The sequence below is a fragment of the Setaria italica genome, chromosome IX, assembly GCF_000263155.2.
Source record: "Setaria italica strain Yugu1 chromosome IX, Setaria_italica_v2.0, whole genome shotgun sequence".
In the NCBI taxonomy this organism is placed as follows: Eukaryota; Viridiplantae; Streptophyta; class Magnoliopsida; order Poales; family Poaceae; genus Setaria; species Setaria italica.
Genome location: NC_028458.1, coordinates 47,318,027 through 47,340,894, shown reverse-complemented (window position 1 = coordinate 47,340,894; position 22,868 = coordinate 47,318,027). Strand labels below are relative to the sequence as shown.

The window sequence follows — 22,868 nt, the reverse complement described above, 5'->3', positions numbered from 1 at the left end:
CAGCGCCAACCTCGTGAAACTGCCTCCAGATAGCCCTCCAATTTTGGCCAGAAAGCTTCAAACCGAAATCTTGGCTTAGGCGAGAGTGCCGCGTTCGACTGTAATAATAGTGGGCTGTGGTCGAATCCTTCTGTGGATAGAGCCTGGAGGAAGCAGAATGGAAATCGCTCCTCCCAGTCCACGGAGGTGAGCACCCGATCCAATTTAACCATTGTTGGATTCGTCCGTTCGTTGCTCCAAGTGTACAGCCGCCCATGCAGATGAATGTCCCGGAGTTCGAGTTCGTCCACCACTCCGCGAAATCTCGCTATGTTCCTCCGGTTAGCTCTGCCATTGTTTTTATCCGCCGAGTCGAGGATCAGATTGAAATCGCCCGCGACAACCCAAAGAGGCAAAGACCATCGCATTCATCCCGAATGGCCTGCAGTTCCTCTAGGAATAGAACCTTCTCATCGTCCGCTTGTGGTCCATAGACAGACGTGAGCCACCAACCATCAGCGCCAACATCTGCATCAACATCCGTTGCCGTCGTTGTTACCTTCACCGCCACCGTGAACACACCGACATGGTGGTCCGCCAGCCTCCCGTTATCATTAGTTCGTCTGCGTGGTCATCACTGAGAATATCCACCGCCAGAGCATGAATCCTAATGAGAGTGAGCCACCAGTCATTAGCCAACCACCATGGCTGCTCGCGTTGATGATGGCCTAAGGTGAGAACAGCAGCAGCGGTCGCATGTCGGAGTGGCAAAAATTCAAACTTGACGGGCTGCTAGTCTGCTACGGCATGCATCCCAACTTCTTCCCAAGAGCCCATACATAATCCAGCCTGGTCCAACCAGGCCGTGTATTTCAGGCAGTAAAAGGCCCCCAAAAAAGATGTCCCCCTGGGCTCTGGCCTGCCTTAACCCTCAAAAAAGATGTGATGTCCTGATCAACGCGCGTCTATCGTTCTGCCAGAGAATCGACGGAGATTTGGGGTGCGTTTGGTTTGGAGACAAGAAAGGATGGGACGGTGCCGTTCCTATTTTTTGGATGGGATCATCCCGTCTGATGTTTGGTTGAGAGGGATGAATTCGTCCCAGTTTTTTGTTTGGTACGATGGATTGAAAACGAGGGACGGATGGCTCGGGTAACACCGTTAGCTACATGTGTTTAGTGGGACCTACATGTCATATATAGGCCCACATGTCATCTTCTTTTCTTTTTTTTTCCCTCCTCATCCTTATCTTCTCCAACCCGCCAGAGCTCCCGAAGGCCCAGGCTGCACGGCCCCCGCTCGCCCGCCGGAGCTCCCTGCCGCCCAGGCCCCGCCGCCCCCGCCGGAGGTCTCTGCCGCCCCGGCCGCGCCGCCCCCGCTCGCCCCCGCCGGAGGTCCCTGTCGCCCGGCCGCGCCGCCCCCGCTCGCCCCCGCCGGAGGTCCCTGTCGCCCGGCCGCGCCGCCCCCGCTCGCCCCCGCCGGAGGTCCCTGTCGCCCGGCCGCGCCGCCCCCGCCGGAGGTCCCTGTCGCCCGGCCGCGCCGCCCCCGCTCGCCCCCGCCGGAGATCCCTGCTGCCCTCGCTCGCCCCAGGCCGCGCCGCCGGAGGTCCCCGCTCGCCCCAGGATGCGCCGCCGGAGGTGCCTGTTGGCCGTGGGCACCGGCCGCGGCGCCGGGGGCGCTCGCGCCGCCGGCTGGACCCGCTTGCTCCGGCGGCCGCTCGTCCCAGGCCACGCCGTCGGAGGTCCCTGCCGGCCGCCGACCCTGGGCACCGGCCGCGCCGCTCGAGGACCCCGCCCTGCCAGAGACGAAGCAGCCCCGCGCCAGTCTCGCGAACGGAGAAGGACGGAGCAGACGGCGCCCGAAGTGGGATGACTCTGTCCGCTCGTTTTGGCCGGACGGGGTCATCCCGCATCTTGGGAGCATATTCCCATTTGTGGACCGTCCCGTCCCTCGTGACTCCGAACCAAACACTATCAAATTTGGGACCGTCCCGTCCCGTACAGTTCCATCCCCGGTACCAAACACACCCTTGGTGTCTTAGATATCCATCGCAATCGGCATTGAAATCCTCCTCGGCTACATGAGAACATCAAGTCTGACCAAGTCCTCTGATAAGCTCTCCGACCATATCCATAAAGACCATGGAGCGAGGAATTTATAACGGCAGGGCCCGCTCGACTACAATGATAGAAGCCCTCTGCACGCTCAGTCAGAAACTTCAGCGTGCGTTTCTGATCCTCTTGCAGTTGCTCTTTTTTTCCGAGCAAAATCCTCTTGCAATGGGAACTGCCCATAGGTTGAAAAAGGCTCCGAGTCCGCAGTACAGTAGGAGCTTGCCGGGACGGGCCCCACCCATGCCTCATGCAAAGAGCTTCCAAAGAAAAAAAGAGCTCGCAATTTTTCTCCCCCATGTTATGTTGAATCTCTTGCATCAGATCTATTATGGTTCGTATCAGAGACGGAGCTTGAGGAAGATATTTGTCTCACCAAATGTTTGCATTCGACCCGGCTACTGAAGTACCAAGTTCAAGATCTGATCTGGCACGAATGTTTGAATTTTCTTAAATTTATCTGAGGAGTTAACAGCGCTATTGTTTTAGCGGTATAGGAGATGTGCCCATTTTCATCAGTCTCTGTGAAGTGCTCATGAAAATAGAGTGTGTATGTCATGTTGTTGAGTACTTGAGTGTATACGCATGTATATAAGTGTTTACATCTATACTTTGTTTTTTAAAAAAAAGTTATCATGAACCAAATTAAAAGATAACCCAATTTAGTTAAAGCCGCAGAATTTGGTAGAGCAAGCTTGATGCTCTTGAACCGCAAACAGTCCCTTCCAATGTAAGTCATTTAAGATATGGACACACTGCCGAATACGACGCTTTGACTTGCACTATTTAAAGCATATTCTTTTAAATAAAGAAAACTAAATATTATGGAAAGTATTTTTCATGATGAATCAGCCATATGTTGTCAATATATGTATATTTCTACGTATTGCTGGACCAAGTTAAAAGTTTAACCGATCCTAAGATGTCTACATTTATGGAGTGTCTGGATCAGTTATATTTGTTTAAAAAAATGAATTAAAAAATATGTAGCCTATCCAAACAGCTTGAATTATGGTGTATAATCCAACCACAGGATTCTTATAATGCCATTATATCTTTCCACCAAGCTATGTTGACATTATAGACACAACCAACTCTAAACCCTATAACAATCCAAATTATTTTAACATATACTCCCTCCATTCCAAATTACTACTCGTTTTGACTTTTCTAGCTTTTGGTATGCACCTAAATTATTATGACTAAATATATAGCAAAAGTTATATATCTAGAAAAATCAAAACGAATAGTAATATGGGACAGAGGGAGCAGCTTCTATCCAGATTTTTATGGTAGACCCTTTGAATATGGGGAATATGTCCCCAACAGAAGCAAGCAGGCTACAGATCCAGTATTTCTTAGTACATTCTTAGCCATTTACTGCAAGATATTCAATGTTTTCCAACATTTTTTCTTATTAGTGGCTAAATTTTAGTGCTCCTTACTTCTTTAGTATTTCTTTCTCTTCTGAGCGGCGGCGACGGTTCTACCAAATTACGACCATAATTGCCAATAAACTTCACTCGCAAAAAAACAAAAAAAAACAATAAACTTATTGCCCACAATTACGATGTAAACTTAACTAAAAAACCTATAAATTATTGGACAATTGCAAACAAATTGCTGGGAAAGGTTGCTAACGTTTCAAAAACTAAGTTGCTAATCTTGTAGTGATTAAGCCTAAATCCTCCAAATTTTCTGGAGCAATATGATGACGTGCCGTATATGTGGAACCCAAAATTAGGAACGATAAGGTCCCATTTACAGTGTGTTTCTACTCCTTATGTCGAGGTTTCTTTCAGAAACCTGTTGCATAACTTGCTTATTGTTTTTCTTTCTCCCTTCCGGCATAAAAGGTTCCAAAGAAAAGGCTATGACAATTAGGTTGTTTTCAACACTGGCATCATGCCATCAAAGGCACGAGACTTGCTGTGCAACCCTCTTGATGGTGATTGTTTCTTCTGTACACACTCAGACAAGCAGGTAACAGAATGGAGCGTGCTTTTCAAAAATAGCTTGTGGTATTGTTCTTCCAGGCACATTCAGTCTCAGCAGATAATTAACATGATCGTTTCTTCTTCTTCTTTTTTAAAATAATCACAAACTATGTTACTATTTCTTTTTTAAAAAAATAGCACAAACTATGTTGCTCTTTCTTTTTAAAAAATAGCCTAAGCATTCTTGCAAAAGCGTCCTAGCCATGCCGCGAAATCACTCTTCAGGCAGCTATCTGCCAATGCAATTTTACAGCATTCAATCATCACAAATCGCCATCATGCTGTTAAACGCATGAACAACCAGTGGTAAAGAGAAGATATCTATGTTTAGCTTTACAGTTCTCACAGCATCCATAAGAACACACGAGTTGAAAACAATTTGAAAAGTATGAAGAAAATAGCAGTGTGTGGACACGTGTGTGTCTCTATTCTAAAAGGAAAAGCAGCAGAAGTTCACGGTGATTCGTGATAAAAGATCAGAGATATATATCCGAAACAGCAGAGTTGAAGTCATGCAGCCAGCTCTTTTCCATGCTGCGAGAAAAATCAGAGAAAACCTTGTCAGGTCCAACTAGTTGTTGTGGTTTTGTATCACCTTGATGTAACTATCTAAGATTAATGAAATTTCCCTTATCGGAAAAACCTAGTTGTCGTGGTACCTGGCATTTCGCTACACCTTCAAGCAGCATCGTTTTTGACTTCACTGTCGGCACAAGGACTATCAGTCCAATATAAGCTGGTCACACTCCAACGACCGTGACTGTCTTGCAAATGGCTTCCTGCCGCCGGACCAATCTCTCGGTGCGTTCTGGTTCAGAAAAGTCTCTCCTCGCGCGGGTGCCATGAATGACAGGTCGCTCTACAGTATTTCATCCGGCCTTTTTCACTAAGCTTGCTTCTAACAGAAGTATGATTTTCTACATGCCTCATGCTCTACATACTGTCACCTAGAGCAATCTTTTCGTTCTGATGAAATTCCTCCTGTTTGGTAGCATTTTTTTTAAAAAAAAATTCATAGCAAGAGATCCTTGCAGATCGGAACATGCCAATGATGGGCACTAATGTAGTTTTTTAGTCCCCACCTAATGTTGCCTATCCTCTTTACGTCCCTTGAATCACACCCCTCATCATCACTAACCTTCGGCCATCACCACCTTTAATCCCCATGGAAACAAAACTTTCCAGGCACCATCACACGAGAACAAGCACTGCTAGCGCAGTACGGCGCCACAGCACTGTCTGTCGCTGCATCCTCAGGCCTCAGGTCGGACTTGCCGTAGAACAAGGGTTACGCCCGCGCGCGTGCTGATGGCTTTTCCTGTGCAGACAGCGAGAGCGCGACGCCACGACACGACGCGACGAGCCGGTTGGGCCGGCCGGCTGGCCGGGCGTGCCTGGACTAGCCGAGAGAGCTAGCGACCTAGTGCAGTGGTGCTCCACTGCTCCATGCCATCGGGGGAGCTTGGCTTCGCTTTCAAGTCAAGTCGTCGCCACCTCCCACCTCTCCCTGGCCCGGCCCCAACGACGGGTCTTGCCGATTTGGCCCCGTTTGGGTGCACATCCCATCATGAGGCGCATCATGCCCTTCGGTTGTGGTGCCGGTGGTTGTTCTGCGCTGCGCCCCCGAGCGAGCTTTTGCTGAGAACCGGGCGACCTAAAACCGCACCTCGCACCGCGACCTCGGCGTGGTTGGGGGTTGTTGTTGTTCGCGCATGGAGGCAGCAGCGGTCGGGTGCGGTGGGAGGAGAACGACGATGGGGCTCGTCGTCCTCGCCGTGGCCGTCGTGCTCGCGGCGTGCGTCCCCCGGGCGTGCCATGGCATGACGGACAGCCAGGACAGTGAGTAGCTATTTCACTTGCATGGCTCTCTCGGCCATGCTCGCTTGCTCTCGGATACTGCTTTCTCATGCGTAGCGAGTTTGCTCTGCTCTACTCTGGCTTTACTATTTCCTTGTCGATAATCAAGCAACAGCAATAGCAATTCTGTTGGTTCGAGTAAGAAATGGAATTGATCGGAGTTTGGTTGCAGCCTCTGTGCTCAGGGCGTTGATGGATCAGTGGCAGAACGCGCCGCCGACGTGGGGGCAGTCCGACGACCCCTGCGGCGATTCGCCATGGGAGGGAGTGACGTGCGCCAACGACAAAGTGATCTCCATGTAGGTGTACCCAGAACTCGAGAGCAAAAATTCCGTTGCACACTCACTCTACTGAGGCTCCTTGCCACTGCCCTCACCTCTTTCAGAAAATTGTCCACCATGGGCATCAAAGGAGTTCTAGCTGCTGACATAGGGCAACTCTCTGGCCTGCAATCCCTGTAAGTAGCACCACCCTGTTCGGCTAAATCTTTATGTTCTTGCAACTTCCAGTGGCGAATCATTGACAAATTATGTGCATGCAGGGACCTGTCATTCAACAAGGACCTCGGCGGCGTGCTCACTCCGACCATCGGAAACTTGAAGCAGCTCACCACCTTGTAAGTTCTTGACGTGTTCGGTGTTCTTCTCTTTCGTGTTAACCTCTGTCTTCTCCCTTCTGAGATGTTAATATGCACTGCTTGTCTCGCAGGATTCTGGCCGGTTGCAGTTTCCATGGCACCATCCCGGATGAGCTAGGGAGTCTGCCGAAGCTGTCCTACATGTAAGGATCACTTGTAGTAGGCGCAGGAGTCAGTTCAGATGATACTGTCCTTTTTATGCTTCTGAATTTCACTGTTTTCCGATGAAGCTTGACATCTCTCTCTTCCAGGGCATTGAACTCAAATCAGTTCTCTGGAAAAATACCGGCTTCGCTGGGCAGTCTCTCCAACCTCTACTGGTTCGATATCGCTGACAATCAACTGAGCGGACCCCTGCCGATTTCGACAAGCGGTGGAATGGGCCTAGACAAGCTTTTTAAAACCAAACACTTGTAGGTCCAAATAATTTTGTTTACTGCTGTTCCCTCTCTCAGTCACCAGTCTGAAAAAGATGGAATATATCGCTAACCGAAGCACCCTTGTTTGTTCTTCTGAATGTTTGTTTGTAGTCACTTCAACAAGAACCAATTGTCTGGTCCAATCCCTGACGCTCTCTTCAGCCCGGAGATGACGCTGATCCATCTGTGAGCTCCTGAAACTCCTGCTTCAGGACGATTTTGCAGTTCGACGAAATTTACTGACACCTTAATATATTCGTGGCAGGCTCTTTGACGGAAATAAATTCACCGGGAGTATCCCAGACTCTCTTGGATATGTTAGTACACTTGAAGTTGTGTAAGTTCCCTTTCGCTAAAAGAAATGGTTCAGATAAACCTATGCATATGATTCTGTATCAATATATGAAATTGACAGGCATTCCTCTGCTCTGCATGTTGATCGAACAGACGCCTGGACAGAAACTCCCTCTCTGGTCCAGTTCCTTCAAATCTGAAGAACCTCACCAAAGTAAATGAGCTGTAAGTTGTTCATGGGTTGCACAATACCATATACTTTGTTCCAGTGAAGTTGTCTGCATGAGAAGACATATACACTCATACTAAACACAGTATTGGTATGTTTCAGCAACTTAGCAAACAACCAGCTCACTGGAACATTGCCAGATCTATCTGGGATGGATCTTCTCAATTACGTGTAAGCAATCAGAATCATGAAGATATATTATGCTATTTAAACCTACCACTGGTCAAGGAATCTGAAATTGTTTTGGTCTAATTACACCTCAGTGATCTGAGCAACAACACATTTGATCCTTCCCCGTGCCCAGCGTGGTTTTGGAGGCTGCCACAGCTCTCAGCTCTGTAAGTTTCTCCCTCAAACCTTGCAGATTCGCACAACATATGCCTAAACTGACATGATCTTGGGATGATCATCAAGGATCATACAGTCCGGGAGGCTCTACGGCCCCGTGTCTCCAAGGCTGTTCAGCGACCAGCAGTTGAATCAAGTGTAAGAGCTCACTCACCAACCTTCGGAATAAAATCAAACTCCAATGGAACTTAATGTATCTGTGAAATAAACTAACGAACTTGGAACGGGTTGGTTGGGACTTTGCTTTGCAGGATCCTCGACGACAACGCGCTCAACGGCACCCTGGACCTGGGCAGGAGCATCAGCGGCGAGCTGAGCCTCGTGAGCTTCAAGAACAATGAGTTCTCCTCCGTCACGGTGACCTCCAGCTACAATGGCACCCTCGCGTGAGTGCCCACCCTCCTACGCAACGCAGAAGCTTCTGGATCCTGTGGCTGATCCATTTGGGTTTCCAATTTCCATTCAGGCTGGCCGGGAACCCGGTGTGCGAGCACCTGCCCAACTACTGCAACGGGACGCAGAAAGGGCTGTCGGTGCCCTACTCGACGAGCCTGGTGAAGTGCTTCTCGGGGACGTGCCCGGCGGGGCAGAGCCTGAGCCCGCAGAGCTGCTCGTGCGCGTACCCGTACCAGGGGATCATGTACTTCCGGGCGCCCTTCTTCCACGACGTGACCAACGGCACGGCGTTCCAGGCGCTGGAGAGCATGCTGTGGACCAAGCTGGCCCTCACCCCGGGCTCCGTCTCCCTGCAGGACCCCTTCTTCAACAGCGACTCCTACATGGAGGTGCAGGTGAAGCTCTTCCCTTCCGGCAGCGGCGCCTACTTCAACCGCTCCGAGGTCATGCGCATCGGCTTCGACCTCAGCAACCAGACGTTCAAGCCGCCCAAGGAATTCGGCCCCTACTACTTCATCGCCTCGCCGTACCCGTTCCCAGGTCAAGTTCAGCCGATCGTTCATGCTGTTTGCAGACTGATGGGATTAATTTTGTTACGACACACTGACACGGATTCCACATTGATCGCAGAGGGCGGCTCGTCGTCGAAGAGCAAGGGCGTGATCATCGGGATAGCGGTCGGCTGCGGCGTCCTGTTCGTGGCTCTCGCCGCGGCGGCCGTCTACGCGTTCGTGCAGAGGCGGCGAGTGCAGAAGGCCAAGGAGGAGCTCGGCGGCCCTTTCGGTACGTACTCGTTCCTTCTTGGCCATGTCCGTCTGGCAATGCCGCGCCCACACTGAGAATGAGCCGTGTCATCTCCTCTGCGGCAGCGTCGTGGGCTCGGAGCGAGGAGAGGGGCGGCGCGCCGCGGCTCAAGGGGGCGAGGTGGTTCTCCTACGAGGAGCTCAAGCGGAGCACCAACAACTTCGCCGAGGCGAACGAGCTCGGGTACGGGGGCTACGGCAAGGTGTACAGGGGCATGCTGCCGACGGGGCAGTTCATCGCCATCAAGAGGGCGCAGCAGGGGTCGATGCAGGGCGGGCACGAGTTCAAGACCGAGATCGAGCTGCTCTCCCGCGTGCACCACAAGAACCTCGTCGGCCTCGTCGGCTTCTGCTTCGAGCAGGGGGAGCAGATGCTCGTCTATGAGTTCATGTCCGGCGGCACGCTGCGCGACAGCCTCTCCGGCAAGAGCGGCCTGCACCTCGACTGGAAGAAGCGGCTCCGGGTGGCGCTGGGCGCGGCGCGCGGGCTGGCCTACCTCCACGAGCTCGCCGACCCGCCCATCATCCACCGGGACGTCAAGTCCAGCAACATCCTCATGGACGAGCACCTCACGGCCAAGGTCGCCGACTTCGGCCTCTCCAAGCTGGTCTCCGACAGCGAGAGGGGGCACGTCAGCACCCAAGTGAAAGGCACACTGGTACGCCGAGCCGACGACTCTTTCATCAGGCTCTGTCACTGCACCCGCTACTGCCAACGAGGACGACTCTGATCTTCCGGTGATCCTGACCTTGCACTGATTGCTTCACCTGCAGGGGTACCTGGACCCTGAGTACTACATGTCCCAGCAGCTGACCGAGAAGAGCGACGTGTACAGCTTCGGCGTCGTCATGCTCGAGCTCATCGTCGCGAAGCAGCCGATCGAGAAGGGCAAGTACATCGTCCGCGAGGCCAAGAGGATGTTTGACGCCTCCGACGCCGAGTTCTGCGGGCTCAAGGACATGATCGACGCCAGGATCATGAACACCAACCACCTCGCCGCGTTCAGCAAGTTCCTCCAGCTGGCACTCCGGTGCGTCGACGAGGTGGCCACGGCCCGGCCGTCCATGAGCGAGGTCGTCAAGGAGATCGAGGTGATGCTGCAGAGCGAGGGGCTCAGCAGCTCCTCCACGTCCGCCTCGACGTCCGCGACCGAATTCGACGTCACCAAGGGGGCTCCTCGCCATCCTTACAATGATCCTCTCCCAAAGAAGGACAAGGACGTGAGCACCGACTCGTTTGACTACAGTGGGGGGTATTCTTTCCAGTCCAGGGTCGAACCAAAGTAGCTGATTTTTCTGGATTCGGGTTCTCTTGGCACGACCCTTTTTCTTCATCCCCCAGCAAGTGGCTTGACGAATATGTAGAGATACGGAGAATTTTTTCTATTGTACTTTAATACTTTTGGGGACTAGTGATTTTGTATGGTGTTGTTATAATGTATGATTAGAAGAAACATCAAGAGCAAATCTATCTGTCTCTTAAGTGCTACTAAATGTTGGTTATGGAATAGAGCAGTAACAGAACAAAGATGACATCAAAAACATAACATAGGTGTGTTTGGTTCCTGGGTGACAGTTGGCCTCACCTCGCCAAGTTCGACAAGGTTAGCATTTGATAACTGACTAATTGGTAGTCTGCTTTGCTCAGCAATTTCCTCGCTCGTTCAGGAGGACCGATTGACTCCTGCATGGCAATGTGGCCTTGATCTGGTTGCTCTCGCTACTTGAGGTTTGCTGCTCCAGAGCTTCAATACTGGGACAACCTAAATGGCGACTGTAAAGATTAAGCACCTCACCACCCAAATTGAGCTCGACCTATGAAATCAGACTCCTTTCCGCCCAAACTGAGCCCCTCAACTCACCATCTGAGCCAACCCCTTTCCCTTGCCCTAATCAAACAGGGCTCCATCCAATGGAGTGCCTCAGTCTTGGCATTTTGGTAGGAGGGAGGAAACAGAGGACAGGTGAAGCAAACAATCCTAGGGAAACTTGCCTTGCTTTGGCGAGGGAGGCAATCTGGGCAAGGTAACTGGAGGTAACAGTTTCCAGTTTCCACACTTGCACCAAACAAGATACTAGCATTGGCAATTTCAGTGGCACAGACACTTAAAAAGATATCAGTAATTCAAAGCTATCGTGTTGAGTCTTCATCTTCATTGCCTATAAATTGTGACTTCCAGCTATCACAGTTTTACACGGCAATTTTTACTCAAATTTTATATAGAAATGTATACATTTGCTCAATGAGCAAAACCTCATCCATTTCATTCAACAAAAATGAATCAATGTTACAAGGGAATACAGACAAGGTTACAAAAGGTGCAGTGGCTTTCTCTGTAAAATTAGCTGTCAAAATTTCCAATCATAGATCCTTCTTCACACCTACTGATCTAGAATGGGTGTCCAACATCCATTGCTTATAATTGGTGTACAGAGTTAAGATGACAAATTGTGAAAAGCTGACAAACACTATCAGCGCATCAAAGAGGAAGGGATACCTCTTGGGAGGCTCTATTTGCAGGTAGGTAATGTGAAGTAAAAGTGAGCATAAAAATGGCAAGCTAAGTACTACCTTTGCCCCGCATGAGATTTTAAATCTCTTTCCGTGGCTTCCACCAGGTGAGTAGTATATGAGAAAGAACAGGCCAAGAACAGCAATATACTGTAGAAGAAGCTGATCACGGCAGATAAGTGGGTACATTGAGAAAAGGGCAAAGTACACAAACCATCCGAACATCTGAGGTTCTTTTAGTGCTAGAAGACTTGCAGGTAAAAGAGGAAGCAAAATTGATTTCTCATGAACTGCAGATAGAAAACAAGTGGGGACATGAAATTAATTAGGCACTATATACTTACAACCAAAAAGATAACTTACCAATTTAACAGTAAAACATACCTTGGTATGAGAACAGGTAGAAAGAGAATGAGCTGTTCATCAAAGAATAAAGGAAGCCAAGATTACTTGGAGACTTGACTTGCTGAACAAATGAAGGCAAGAAAGCCAGTACGGTAGCAGAGAGACTCATAAGTTTCAGTGGTTTAATCGCAAACAATATCTTCCACTTGATAATAACCGAAGTGCTGCACCAGAAATTTGCAACATAATCCTCATATATACCTCTCTCAAATGGAGCTAATCGAGAGATCACCTGATAATACAGACGTCACAAGCTCAGTATCGACTGACAAGCAGTGTGCTAGGTCTATACATATAAAAATATAAAACAAGTATCACGCAAAGGACATGACGTACAGCTTAACAAAAAAAAATGTACAGATTTTATTGATGTAATTCAGCAATAGAACATGGTTTACTTTGAACACATAGCAACTAGGAGGGTATGATTGGCCATCACCTGTAGGGCAGCTTCAAAAGAACGCAAAAATGGCCACCAGACAAGAGCAAAAGTTCCCAAGACCACAAAAGCAAGTTTCATGACTTCGACAATAGGATATTTTCGTTTGAGGCACTTGCCCAGAAGATGGCTGAAAAAAGCTGGTGCAAAGTACAGACTCATCTGCAGCATATCATCTTGTAAGATACATAGGAAGACAATGGGATATCATAACTTGAAAGTATGACCAACAAGTGTATTAACAGGGATAAATTAAGGTCTCATAACTGTTCACTGGGATCCAAGCATCCCAAGGCAAACAATAAAACTAACAATTTTACTGGTTTGTTTACACAATTTTTAGTTAGATTATAAGGTCTGCTTTGTATTTACAATGACAATTGAGAACCTCTCGGGCTAAGTAGACTACCGTTATGCAATGCCACCTTGTCCTAAAGGCGTGGGCTTGCAAACATAAAGTGTTCTCTAGAAAGTTGACCTTACATGCATGGTAAGTTGGTAACAGAGCTTATGAATGGTCGAATGAACATGATTCTCTAGACAGAGCCTGACCTGCTTGTGATTGATTGCAAGAGTGAAGAGAGCTGCAGCAATAAGTTCATTCCTTGACAAAACACCAGCAATTGCTCCAAGCGTAAGTCCAAGGCTGATGCAGTTATACTGAAATAAAACGCAGCTAGGTATCAATAAACGAACAATGGAAAACAGTCTACGCCACTGCCCACCTCAATCACACAGATCATTAGTACAACAACAACTCACCTGAAAATGGCCGTGATCGATCAATACCAAACAGGGGCTGATCAGGACCATGGCCAGCAGCCACAACCACCCTTCCCGCTTCTCCTCCCCGCTAGTACCAATTCCACCTTTGATGTACGCCCACACGAACCACAATGCTGCGGGAAAGAACACCAGAAGATCCGACGACAGCACCGTCCACCGCATCAGCAACTTCCTATTGTAACCAAAAGAACAGCAGGTGCTAACAACACAAGGTTCTGCACGCAAGAAGCAGCAAACAATCTACTGAAGCGGATGCGTACGATTCCGGGGACTCGTAGCCGCGGGAGGAGCGGAGCGCGACGGCGTCGGGCAGTGAGGCGTTGATGATTCGGCCGTGGAGGAGGCTCTGGTAGGCAGAGAGGGGCGGGTAGTCGAGGCCCCAGTAGGCAAGGTCGTTGTCGGAGGTGTTGCGGTACCAGTCGGAGGGCGGGAGGTGGAGGGTGAGCTCCATCCAGTGCCGCTGCGCCTCGTAGTCGCCGAACTTGGGCGCTGCGCCCTGGCCAGAGTAGGGGCCCATGGAGACGAGCACGCGGACGAGGAGGGCGGCGAGGGAGATGAGGAGGGCCGTGGGGACCGGCGGCGCTGGGGGGTGCCATGGGAGGCGGGCAGCAGCTGCGGGCGGATCTGGGGCGGACGCGCGGGGTTTCTTCGGCTTCGCCATTGGCAACCTTCTCTGGCCTCTGTGGATCTCGGAATTGGTTTGGTCCGGGTGTTTTTTTCTCCTTAGCTCTAGTTTGGCCGTCGAGTCGAACCATGTTGGCAAAACCATCTGCAAGTGAGACTTTGGAAGACTGCTTAAAAAGAAATTTAAACTTCAAATTCTTTTGAAAAAAAATTATATAGTCTACCTGTCTATAAATCTTAGGCTCTTCAATTGTATATATTGGTAGATATCGCGTTGAACAAGTAAAGAATATGAGAAGAAATTTGATATTGACCGATTTCTGAAAGATGACTCTAAAATGAATATTAGAGTAATTATGATAATATCGACATCAGAGACAATAGACAATTTCCTGAATAAAATAAAAAATATTAATATGTCTATCCATTGTTCCGGCGTGGAATGTTTATACCAATTACTAAATTGATATGACTATACCAATTATTCAGATGTGTAATGCCACTCTGGAAAATACTAGCATCTACGTATCACTCTTAGTGTTTAGTTGTTGTAGAATATATTTGCAATGTCAGAGAATCACCAGCTTTTCATATCACTACATACACAGATAATCATTAAGACTTGTACATTCAACTCGTAAAAGAATAGAGTGTGTTATCGGCTTACCGCATGCAAAAAAACGCAGTAGCATGCTGCCAATATAACTAAATAAAACTAACTAAGTTGACTTGCTTTTCTTAGCTAAGATGTCATCTATTTATAATCGGAGGTTGCGTATATTTATGATATACTCATGTTGCTATTCAATTTCATTACTCAAAGTTATTTGTGCTTCAAGATTGGATAACTTCTATATTAAATTATTTAAAATTATTTTTTATGTCAAGTTTACTAGCTAAAATATTTTAGTTGAACTTTTGTTTTTTCTTTGGATAAATTATTTTCTATGTCAATTTAATTTGTGCATTGATTGTCTAAAATTCATAAAACCTTATGTTATAAAACTGACAAAAATGGATAATTGTATTTTTCATAGGCTATTCATGGAATATGCGAGATTTTACATGCCAAATTTTTGTTAACTTCGATTTTATTATAATGGTGGAAACATAAGTAGTCCTCTCTATTCATTTCATGTATTTCCAAATTGATTTCTTTGTATCGTGCATGCGCTATAATTTTTTTATAGGTTAATAAGATAGCTATCGTATATTTATTATATTTATTATATTGCTATAAATATTTGTAAGATACCATAAAAATGTTTGTTAAAACAAGAAAGTTTGCAAACAACTAAATTGCCTTTGCATATAGAGAAGCCAATTATAAGACGGAAACCATGGCTACCTTTACTTAGCGCAGGGATTTAAGTTTTTTTCAACTCCTCGGTACTCGTTCGTCATTCGTCGAAGAACAAGTATTTGGTACAAATATGGATTATTTTTTCCAAGTATTTGGTACAAATATGGATTATTTTTTCCATATATAGCCGAATGTATCTTCACATAAGAGTAAGTACATTGCTACACGTCAGCAGTCTCATAGGTCGTCTCATGCAGTGCCACGTAGGATTTTTGATGACGTGGAGGAGAGAGAGCGAGGAGAGAGAAAGAGCTTGTTGTTTCGCGAAACAATTGACTCATGAGCTAAATTGTAGGATTACGAGACAACTCAACAACCATTGTATGAGTTATTGTTGCTATATGCAACTCATAATATTTTTCTTTTTCATATACACAAATTAAGGAATTATATAGTTTTATCAAACAATTTATAAAACAATCTATTATATGGATTGACTGTTAAGTCGTCTTGAGATGACGATACCCTGTACATCTACGGCGAGACTACATGGCCTATAAAAAAAAACTCCACCCCACCATGATCCTGGCTGGGCTGGGTGCGCCTCCCCTTGAGCCGAGCAACTGGTGGGCGTCGTCGTCCTCTTTGCGCACCAGGTTCTCGCCTCCCCCCACTCCCCGCAGCTTCTCTCTCCTCCCCCACCGCGATCGACGGCAAAAGGCGATCGCCCCCCACCCAGATTTTTCCCCCATCCCACGCGCCCCTCTCCTCCCCCAACGGAAAGCCAGCCGGCCCTAGCATCGCGCCGCCGATCGCGCCGCGGCCTGCCGGGCTCCGCGCCTCCTCCCCAGGTACGCGCCGCACGAGCCCTATCCCCAACCCCTCCGATTCGCTCGTCTCTCCCCGTCCAGTCCAGTGCAGCCTGCGCCGTCTCGATCGCCCGACGCAGCCAAGCCCGTGTCCGGCGCGATCGGGCTCGCCGGCGCGATTCCGACCGGATTCGCGGGACTCCGGCCGGCCGGATGGAACATGACTGGAGGCCGGAGGGGTTACTTAGGGCTTTTGATCGCGATAGGGGACGCGGGGCTTAAGCTCCGTGCGTGCGAGTTTGGTGGGGAGCAGCTTTGGTGCACGTGCTCGTGGATTGTGATAGTGTGAATGCGTGATTGCCGTACAGAAAACGATGTGAGTAAGACCTGGTGGGGTAGGATTACGCTGGGGGGCGTCATTTCAGCGCAATTATTAGGTAGGCACTGTGATAGCTGCTGCAATCATCCGCCATATCGTGTCCTACCCCCTTGGAACAACTTGCTTGCCCCCAAGGATTTAGTCTTAATCCAGCAATCATGCCCTTGTAGAGCTCAAGATGTGCTAGTCCTGTGAAGTGATTGCACATGCATATTGGAATTTCATTCCTTGCTCTGTATTACTAATGTCTTACAGATTGTCTGTACATAATACTATAATAGTATTAAATAACATCCTTCTCCTTAATTTGGGATTGTGAGGATAAGAATTGGATGGAAAAAAAAGTTATGTTATTGCCTTCTTTGCCTTGTTAGTAGGAAGAGAGTTGGGTTTGGTGCGACAACGTCAGTACACCATTATGGCATCATGATCACAGTAGGATTGTGCATGTGGGTGTGCCATGTGAAAAAAGATGATAGTTTCTAGCTTTGAAGAAAGTATTGAAATGCTGTTGAATCTGCATTGATCAAATTATGCCTTGCATGTGACCAATCACCAATGCCATGGTTTTCTACTTTTCTCAATTCCATTCCATTCGATTTTATGGTATTCTACCATTTACATCAGAGTGGGCAATTTTCATATTTTATTTTGTTTAAAGAAAAACTGAAAAGGAGAGCTGAAGGACTGATCTATTGTATATTGCTGACTACCCATGTGAAAGAGCTTGCAACTTTGTGACTGTTGCTAATTCAATTCATAATTGTACCGTTTCTTGTTATCTGGATATTTGACCCACATGTCACTACTCACTAGTTCAATTGCGGATTATAAGGGCCTGTTTGGTAGAGCTCCATCTAATTCTGATTCTCTATGGGAGTTGATTCTCTGAGAGAAGTGATTATGTGGCTGAAAGTGATTCTCTTTGATTCTCTAGCATAAACACTTAAAATCAGGATAGAGAATTACTTCACAGAATCAGGGGAAGCTACTTTTTTCAGCTCCCAGCCTCGTAGTTCATTTCAGAGAATCACTTCACAGAATCAGCAGAGAATCACTTCTCTCTGAAAAACTGTTTGGCAGAGCTCCTGCTGGATTCAGCTAGAGAATCAGCTCTGGGAGCTCTGCCAAACGCACCCTAAGCTATGTTTGTTGCTATTACCTTATTTTCACATGACCTCTCACTATTTTACCCTTATTTAATTTAACTTCTCTTTTTTTCTGCCTGCAGAGTAATGGACTAATGCTTTTAGTGAGGTGAAAGTTACCAAAAGCAGCTTATGGGAAAGAAACAAAGTTTGTGCACTGTTCTAAATGAGGAATTTTAATCTAAGGCAGTCTCAGAACAGCAGAGTTTTGGGAGCAATGTCATCCTCTTTACCTATTTTGCCAAATTCTTTGAAAGAGAGCTTCCCAAGGCCTTGTACCCCCCAGCACATTCCAATGTCAAGGCAGTTGCCTGATGATTCTATGCCCTTGCATAATGGCACACCTCAATCTGATACTTTGCAACCCAGAACTGGTGTTATCGGAGCATCATATTCAGGCTACTCTGCTAATCCACTTGATTCTGTTTCTAACCATGAGGCGCAGTCTATGGTTTCTCCCTTTATTTGTCAGCCATCCAATGTTGACGTTTTCCAGTCTCTATCTGATAATACCCCAGGAGCCCATGCTGAAGCAACCTGGTTCCCATCTTCTATGGATGTTTTACCAGTTTACACAGATAATATTGCTGCTTCTGATAATCAGATCCAGAGTGGCAGTTCTGCTATGACATCTGACGAGGTTGCTAAACAAAATGATTGGTGGGCAGAGATAATGAATGATGATTGGAAAGATATTTTAGATGCAACTGCTACTGATTCCCAGTCAAAGGTACGCAAATTTCAATACCATAATGAGTGAAGTTGTAGCTCCATCTTCTGTTCTGGTAGTTTAGAAATACTCTATCTTTACTATAACATATTAAGTCCTTCTGGCAGCAAATGTCTGTGTGAATGTATTATGTATTTTAATGATTGTTTTCACATTGTAGATACTGCTGTGACATGCATCAGTTAATGGGGGTTCCCTTGCCCTTTCCTTATGAGAAGTTGAGAACTTAAGGTTGTGCTAGTAATTAGGTCTAACTCTTCAGTTTATAATTGTTATGGTATCTTGTTGAAGTGATGGTAAAGAGAACAGAATGATTCCCTGTATCTTGTTTTGTATAGTGCTATACATGTTAGATTGACTACTTGAGCTACCATGTTAGAATCTTTACAGATTAACCACTTGTGTAACCATTTTAGAACCGTAAGGACTGTTTGTGTTATTAATGCTAAATGTACTGCTGGAAGTTCAAATTGATGTTGTTGCATCTCCTCTTTGGTACAAAATAGACTTTCATGGTCCAGGTTCTTTTAAGATGGTTGTAGACCCATATATGTGACACTTGTCCTAATGACTTATGTTTCTTTCATCGTTATTTTTCCTTATTTTATAGGCCATGATGCAACCTTCCAACTCAATTGCATCACTGCTTGCAGTGAACCAGTCAGCTTCATCTCATAGTGGGGAGATTTGTCCTGTTGCTAGTCCTCCCAATAGCAGTAATGCTTCTGCAGCTAAACAACGGATGAGATGGACCCCAGAACTTCATGAATGTTTTGTAGATGCTGTAAATCAGCTTGGCGGTAGCGAAAGTATGTCTGTTCCGCTGCCAAATTCCCTCAAATGATTAAGTTATAAGCCCTATATTACATCATTTAGTGCATGTGTTTATTTATCTTGTCTTATGCCTATTCAGAAGCTACTCCTAAGGGTGTGCTCAAGCTTATGAAAGTTGATGGTTTGACAATATATCATGTCAAAAGTCATCTGCAGGTTTGCTATTTAGCTTTATCAGTAGTATCCTTGCCCAAAGGAAACATTCTCACTTTTTTTTAACTCTAACTGCTTTGTGTTGCAGAAGTACCGCACGGCCCGCTATAAACCTGACCTGTCTGAAGGTTTATCTCACTTGGACTCTTCCCAATTGCCTTTGTGTTGTTGAGTACATTCACACGACGCATGGTGATGTCTTAGGGGCTGTGAAACATTCATCTTTTTTGTGGCATGATAACCATGTCGTGAGGAACTATGTTGCAAATAGCAGGCATACATGTAACTGTATTAAAATCAGTGTGAATTATTATCATTAATGTAACATTTCCATAACTCGTTATGCAGGTACATCTGAAAAAAGGACCACCACTGAAGAGCTGTCCCTGGACCTGAAAACGTCAGTGAATAACGATACTAACGCTATATCCCCTTGTTTTCACTGTATGGTGCACTATTTGTCTCCTTTGGTGTTAACTGGTATTATGTTACTGTGATTCAACATGCATCAAAGCTGAGATCAGGAGTTTATTCACAATTGGGACCATAGTTTGTCGTGTTGACTAACAATCACAATTGCCTTAGAAAAAGATTTTGTCTATATGTTTGGGATTCGCTTATAGGCATTTTTTACTGTGGAATCTAAAGGATTGTCACTAAGTAAAGAAGCACTGAAATATGGAATATGAAAGATTGTTCTATGTACATTAACAGATAGCAGAGTATTAAAAAGTATCCTTTGCCAATAGCACTGTTTAGATCAACTGGCCAATTTATGCATGTGTAATTGGACAATTGTTATTTGTGGAATTTGCTTTTGCCCTTTGTCCATAATGATAATTAAGTGTGTCTGGGCATTCAAGTTTTACTGCCACCAGAATGGATCCATAACATTTGCATCCATTAATTTGCGTACTGTCCCATGCAGTAAAGGACTCTGAGGGCTAGAATTGCCTACGAGCTGTTTCAAATCTATTCTGGAAACCTTGCTTATGTGTGTACCCAAAAGAAATACTCTCTCAGTCCAAATTATAGGTCTTTTGCTTTTGTATGTACATAGTTTTTACTATGTACCTAGACATAGCGTACATCTACATTCATAGCAAAATCTCTACTTAAGAAAAGCCAAAACGACCTACAATTTGGGATGGATAGAGTACTATTACAATCATGATCTGTCATACCTAACAATCAATAAGAAAAAGGGTTGTTAATACTCAAGAGTGTAGATCATACTCTAAATATACTGCCAACTCCTTGTGCTGGAATTTTCATTATGCATATTGAGTCCATTGTGCGTTCACTTCTTTTGAAGCATAAATTCTAATTTTGAGGTTTTACTATATGAGAGTGCATCATCTTTCTTTGTGGATCACTTCATGATTAATATTCTTGCATGATGCTGGTTTTCTTATATAGGAGCATGGATCTTACTGAAGCGCTGCGCCTTCAGATGGAAGTCCAGAAGCGTCTTCATGAACAGCTTGAGGTACTCGTTATAAATATAGTTGACCATTGGTTTTACGCCAAATGCTGCCCTTGAAAGCATGGCATGCCACACTTTTTACACTCTTGGAGTTTAAAAAAAATTGGAACATGCATGTGCTCTTTGTTGCATACTGGGAGTTGCAGCTGTAACTGCATGGGATTATTCGAGCCCCCATACTTGCTTTGCTGTTAACATGATGGAGTATGTGCTCAACATTAATGTGAATGAAATTCACTAAATCCTAACACCACATATTCCTGTTGCAGATTCAGAGAAAATTGCAGTTGCGGATTGAAGAACAAGGAAAGTATTTGCAGATGATGTTTGAAAAGCAGTGTAAATCCACCACGGAGGTGGTCCAGGATCCATCCTCAGGTGATACATCAGCAAATCCATCATCTGATCCGAGCCACTCTGCAAACAAGGATAGTAGTGCAGCCATGGACCGAAACAGAATAGGAGACAGGCCTGGAACTGCTGAACTGGGAGAACGGTCGACCAAATTAGGTGTCAAACAGAAAATTTCTGAAATCGACTCTGATCCCGAAGCAGCTGCAGATGGTGGACCTAAGATCTCCCTAGAGAAGCGTCGCAAACTGCAAGATAGTTAAGACATCGGCTGCAGTATTCAGATTATAGCTGTTCAACACTCTTGCTTGGTCAAAATTGGTACCGTCCGTGTGTTGGATATTACTAATGATGCGTAAGTCTATTGAGTTGGACCATCCTTAGCTATGGAACCTAGGCAAGGAGAGAAATGTGAACCTTCTGGTAGCCGTGTGTATAGCATTAGCAATAAGAGTTATCCCCGAAATTATGGGGGACAAAAGGATCTGGCGATGTTATCTTTCGGCATGCATGTTTCCTGTTTCTTTTGTTTTTGTTTGGGTGGGTTGTGAGGTTTTATTTGGTCGGCGGTGAGGTGGTCACCGAGGTAGAACACGAACTAATCGTGTTTTGCCCTAGCGGCATAGGAACCAAATATTAAAATGCACGAACGTTGTTCGATGTTGCAAACTCAAATTTATTCTGGGAGCAGAAAGAGGTAAGCGTTGAAATGTTGTGCTATGTAGAAGTCAATTGGCCATGGGGAATACATTAGTCCTTTGTGGAGCATTTGTAGGATTATGGGCTCGGCCCAATGCACGACCTCGCCGATCACAAAAGAGTTTATTTTTCCAAAAAAAACCCAAAAGAGTTTCTTTATCCACAAGCAACATTCATTATATGTTGGGTCTGCTACTATCAGCTCATCTTGTACCCATTTTCCCTAAAGAACTTGTGTAGTTTGACAGTCAGAATTGGCCTCTTTAATTTGATATTAGGAATACCTATATCCCACCGGCGGATGATTAGAAAAGTGAGAACAACTCTTTGAGTCTAACTCAAAGGGTTCTCTGAGGGGAGATAAAAAGATTCCTAGGACACTTCACGCTGAGGAGGAGGGTGCTCCCGAGCAACCCCTTAGCTAGGATGCTACACTTTGCACCAAGTGCTACAAATTAGTGGGTGGTGGGGTATTAAAGTCAGTGAGAGAAAGGAGAAAGATGAAAGTTATTTGAGGAATTTTTTATTATCTATGGGATCCACATTTTAGATAGGATTGTGTGGCTCTACATTTAAGAGGAACCAAAAGTTTTGCAACTGTACCACGTGTCATTCCCTAGCACCACCCCTGGATTATATGCTGCGGCTGCTGTTAGCATCAACAAGATGTATTCTCTCGCTGCAAGTGGTTCATTTTTTAACAGCTTGAGAGATCTCTTATCAGCACTCCTAATGCCTTATCAGTCAAACAAAATGAATGGATTCCTTTTTCATTGGAATCCACATGTAGCGGGGATAGCATCAGCACAACATCGCCTTCAATAATTCCACCATGCATTGACACATTACCACTGGAGTCTAACTGGCTTTGACTAGATCGATTTGCATTGGAGAGGCGCAAACAAGTTGACTTAAGCAAGATTATCCGATTCACACATCATCTTCTCATTAGGGTTGTGGCTAATGTGACTCTAAAACAAGGTAATGCAATCACCAAATAAAGGGGGGCATAAAGCTTGAGTCCAACAAATAAGCATGAATAAGTAAGCTAGACTTTATGTTGTTCCTAATAAGACACTCTAGAATTGTAGCAAAGGTGTTTCCTATATTGCATCCATAAATGTTCAAGTTTGGATCTGT

The 22,868-nt window shown here is 46.0% G+C and overlaps 3 protein-coding genes across 4 annotated transcripts; 2 read left to right on the top strand and 1 right to left on the bottom strand.

Annotated features, from left to right (window-relative positions):
* Positions 1-5,657: 5,657 nt before the first annotated feature.
* LOC101773650 (probable leucine-rich repeat receptor-like protein kinase At5g49770) lies at positions 5,658-10,617 on the top strand. The gene is made up of 17 exons (XM_012842957.3): positions 5,658-5,926; positions 6,117-6,243; positions 6,330-6,401; positions 6,486-6,560; positions 6,653-6,724; positions 6,833-6,994; positions 7,112-7,186; positions 7,266-7,337; positions 7,448-7,519; positions 7,626-7,694; positions 7,787-7,861; positions 7,938-8,009; positions 8,123-8,257; positions 8,338-8,807; positions 8,898-9,050; positions 9,137-9,729; positions 9,845-10,617. The coding sequence occupies exons 1-17, from the start codon at positions 5,800-5,802 to the stop codon at positions 10,355-10,357; spliced, it is 2,934 nt and encodes a 977-aa protein (XP_012698411.2). The 5' UTR covers positions 5,658-5,799; the 3' UTR covers positions 10,358-10,617.
* Positions 10,618-11,299: 682 nt separating this feature from the next.
* Positions 11,300-13,950, bottom strand: LOC101773240 (probable dolichyl pyrophosphate Man9GlcNAc2 alpha-1,3-glucosyltransferase). The gene is made up of 6 exons (XM_004984445.2): positions 13,473-13,950; positions 13,189-13,384; positions 12,979-13,086; positions 12,427-12,588; positions 11,967-12,219; positions 11,300-11,872 (listed from the first exon to the last, which is right to left on the bottom strand). Exons 1-6 carry the CDS (start codon positions 13,871-13,873, stop codon positions 11,433-11,435), a joined length of 1,560 nt encoding a protein of 519 aa, XP_004984502.1. The 5' UTR covers positions 13,874-13,950; the 3' UTR covers positions 11,300-11,432.
* A 1,779-nt stretch (positions 13,951-15,729) lies between these two features.
* On the top strand, positions 15,730-21,704 carry LOC101772544 (protein PHOSPHATE STARVATION RESPONSE 1). Of its 2 annotated transcripts, none has more exons than XM_004984444.4 (8): positions 15,730-15,795; positions 17,559-18,205; positions 18,816-19,014; positions 19,119-19,195; positions 19,281-19,320; positions 19,541-19,592; positions 20,612-20,681; positions 20,948-21,704. In XM_004984444.4, exons 2-8 carry the CDS (start codon positions 17,642-17,644, stop codon positions 21,290-21,292), a joined length of 1,347 nt encoding a protein of 448 aa, XP_004984501.1. In that variant the 5' UTR covers positions 15,730-15,795; positions 17,559-17,641; the 3' UTR covers positions 21,293-21,704. The 2 variants fall into 2 exon arrangements, with proteins under 2 accessions (XP_004984501.1, XP_004984500.1); XM_004984443.3 differs by lacking the exon at positions 15,730-15,795 and adding an exon at positions 15,802-15,990.
* The last annotated feature ends 1,164 nt before the right edge of the window (positions 21,705-22,868 follow it).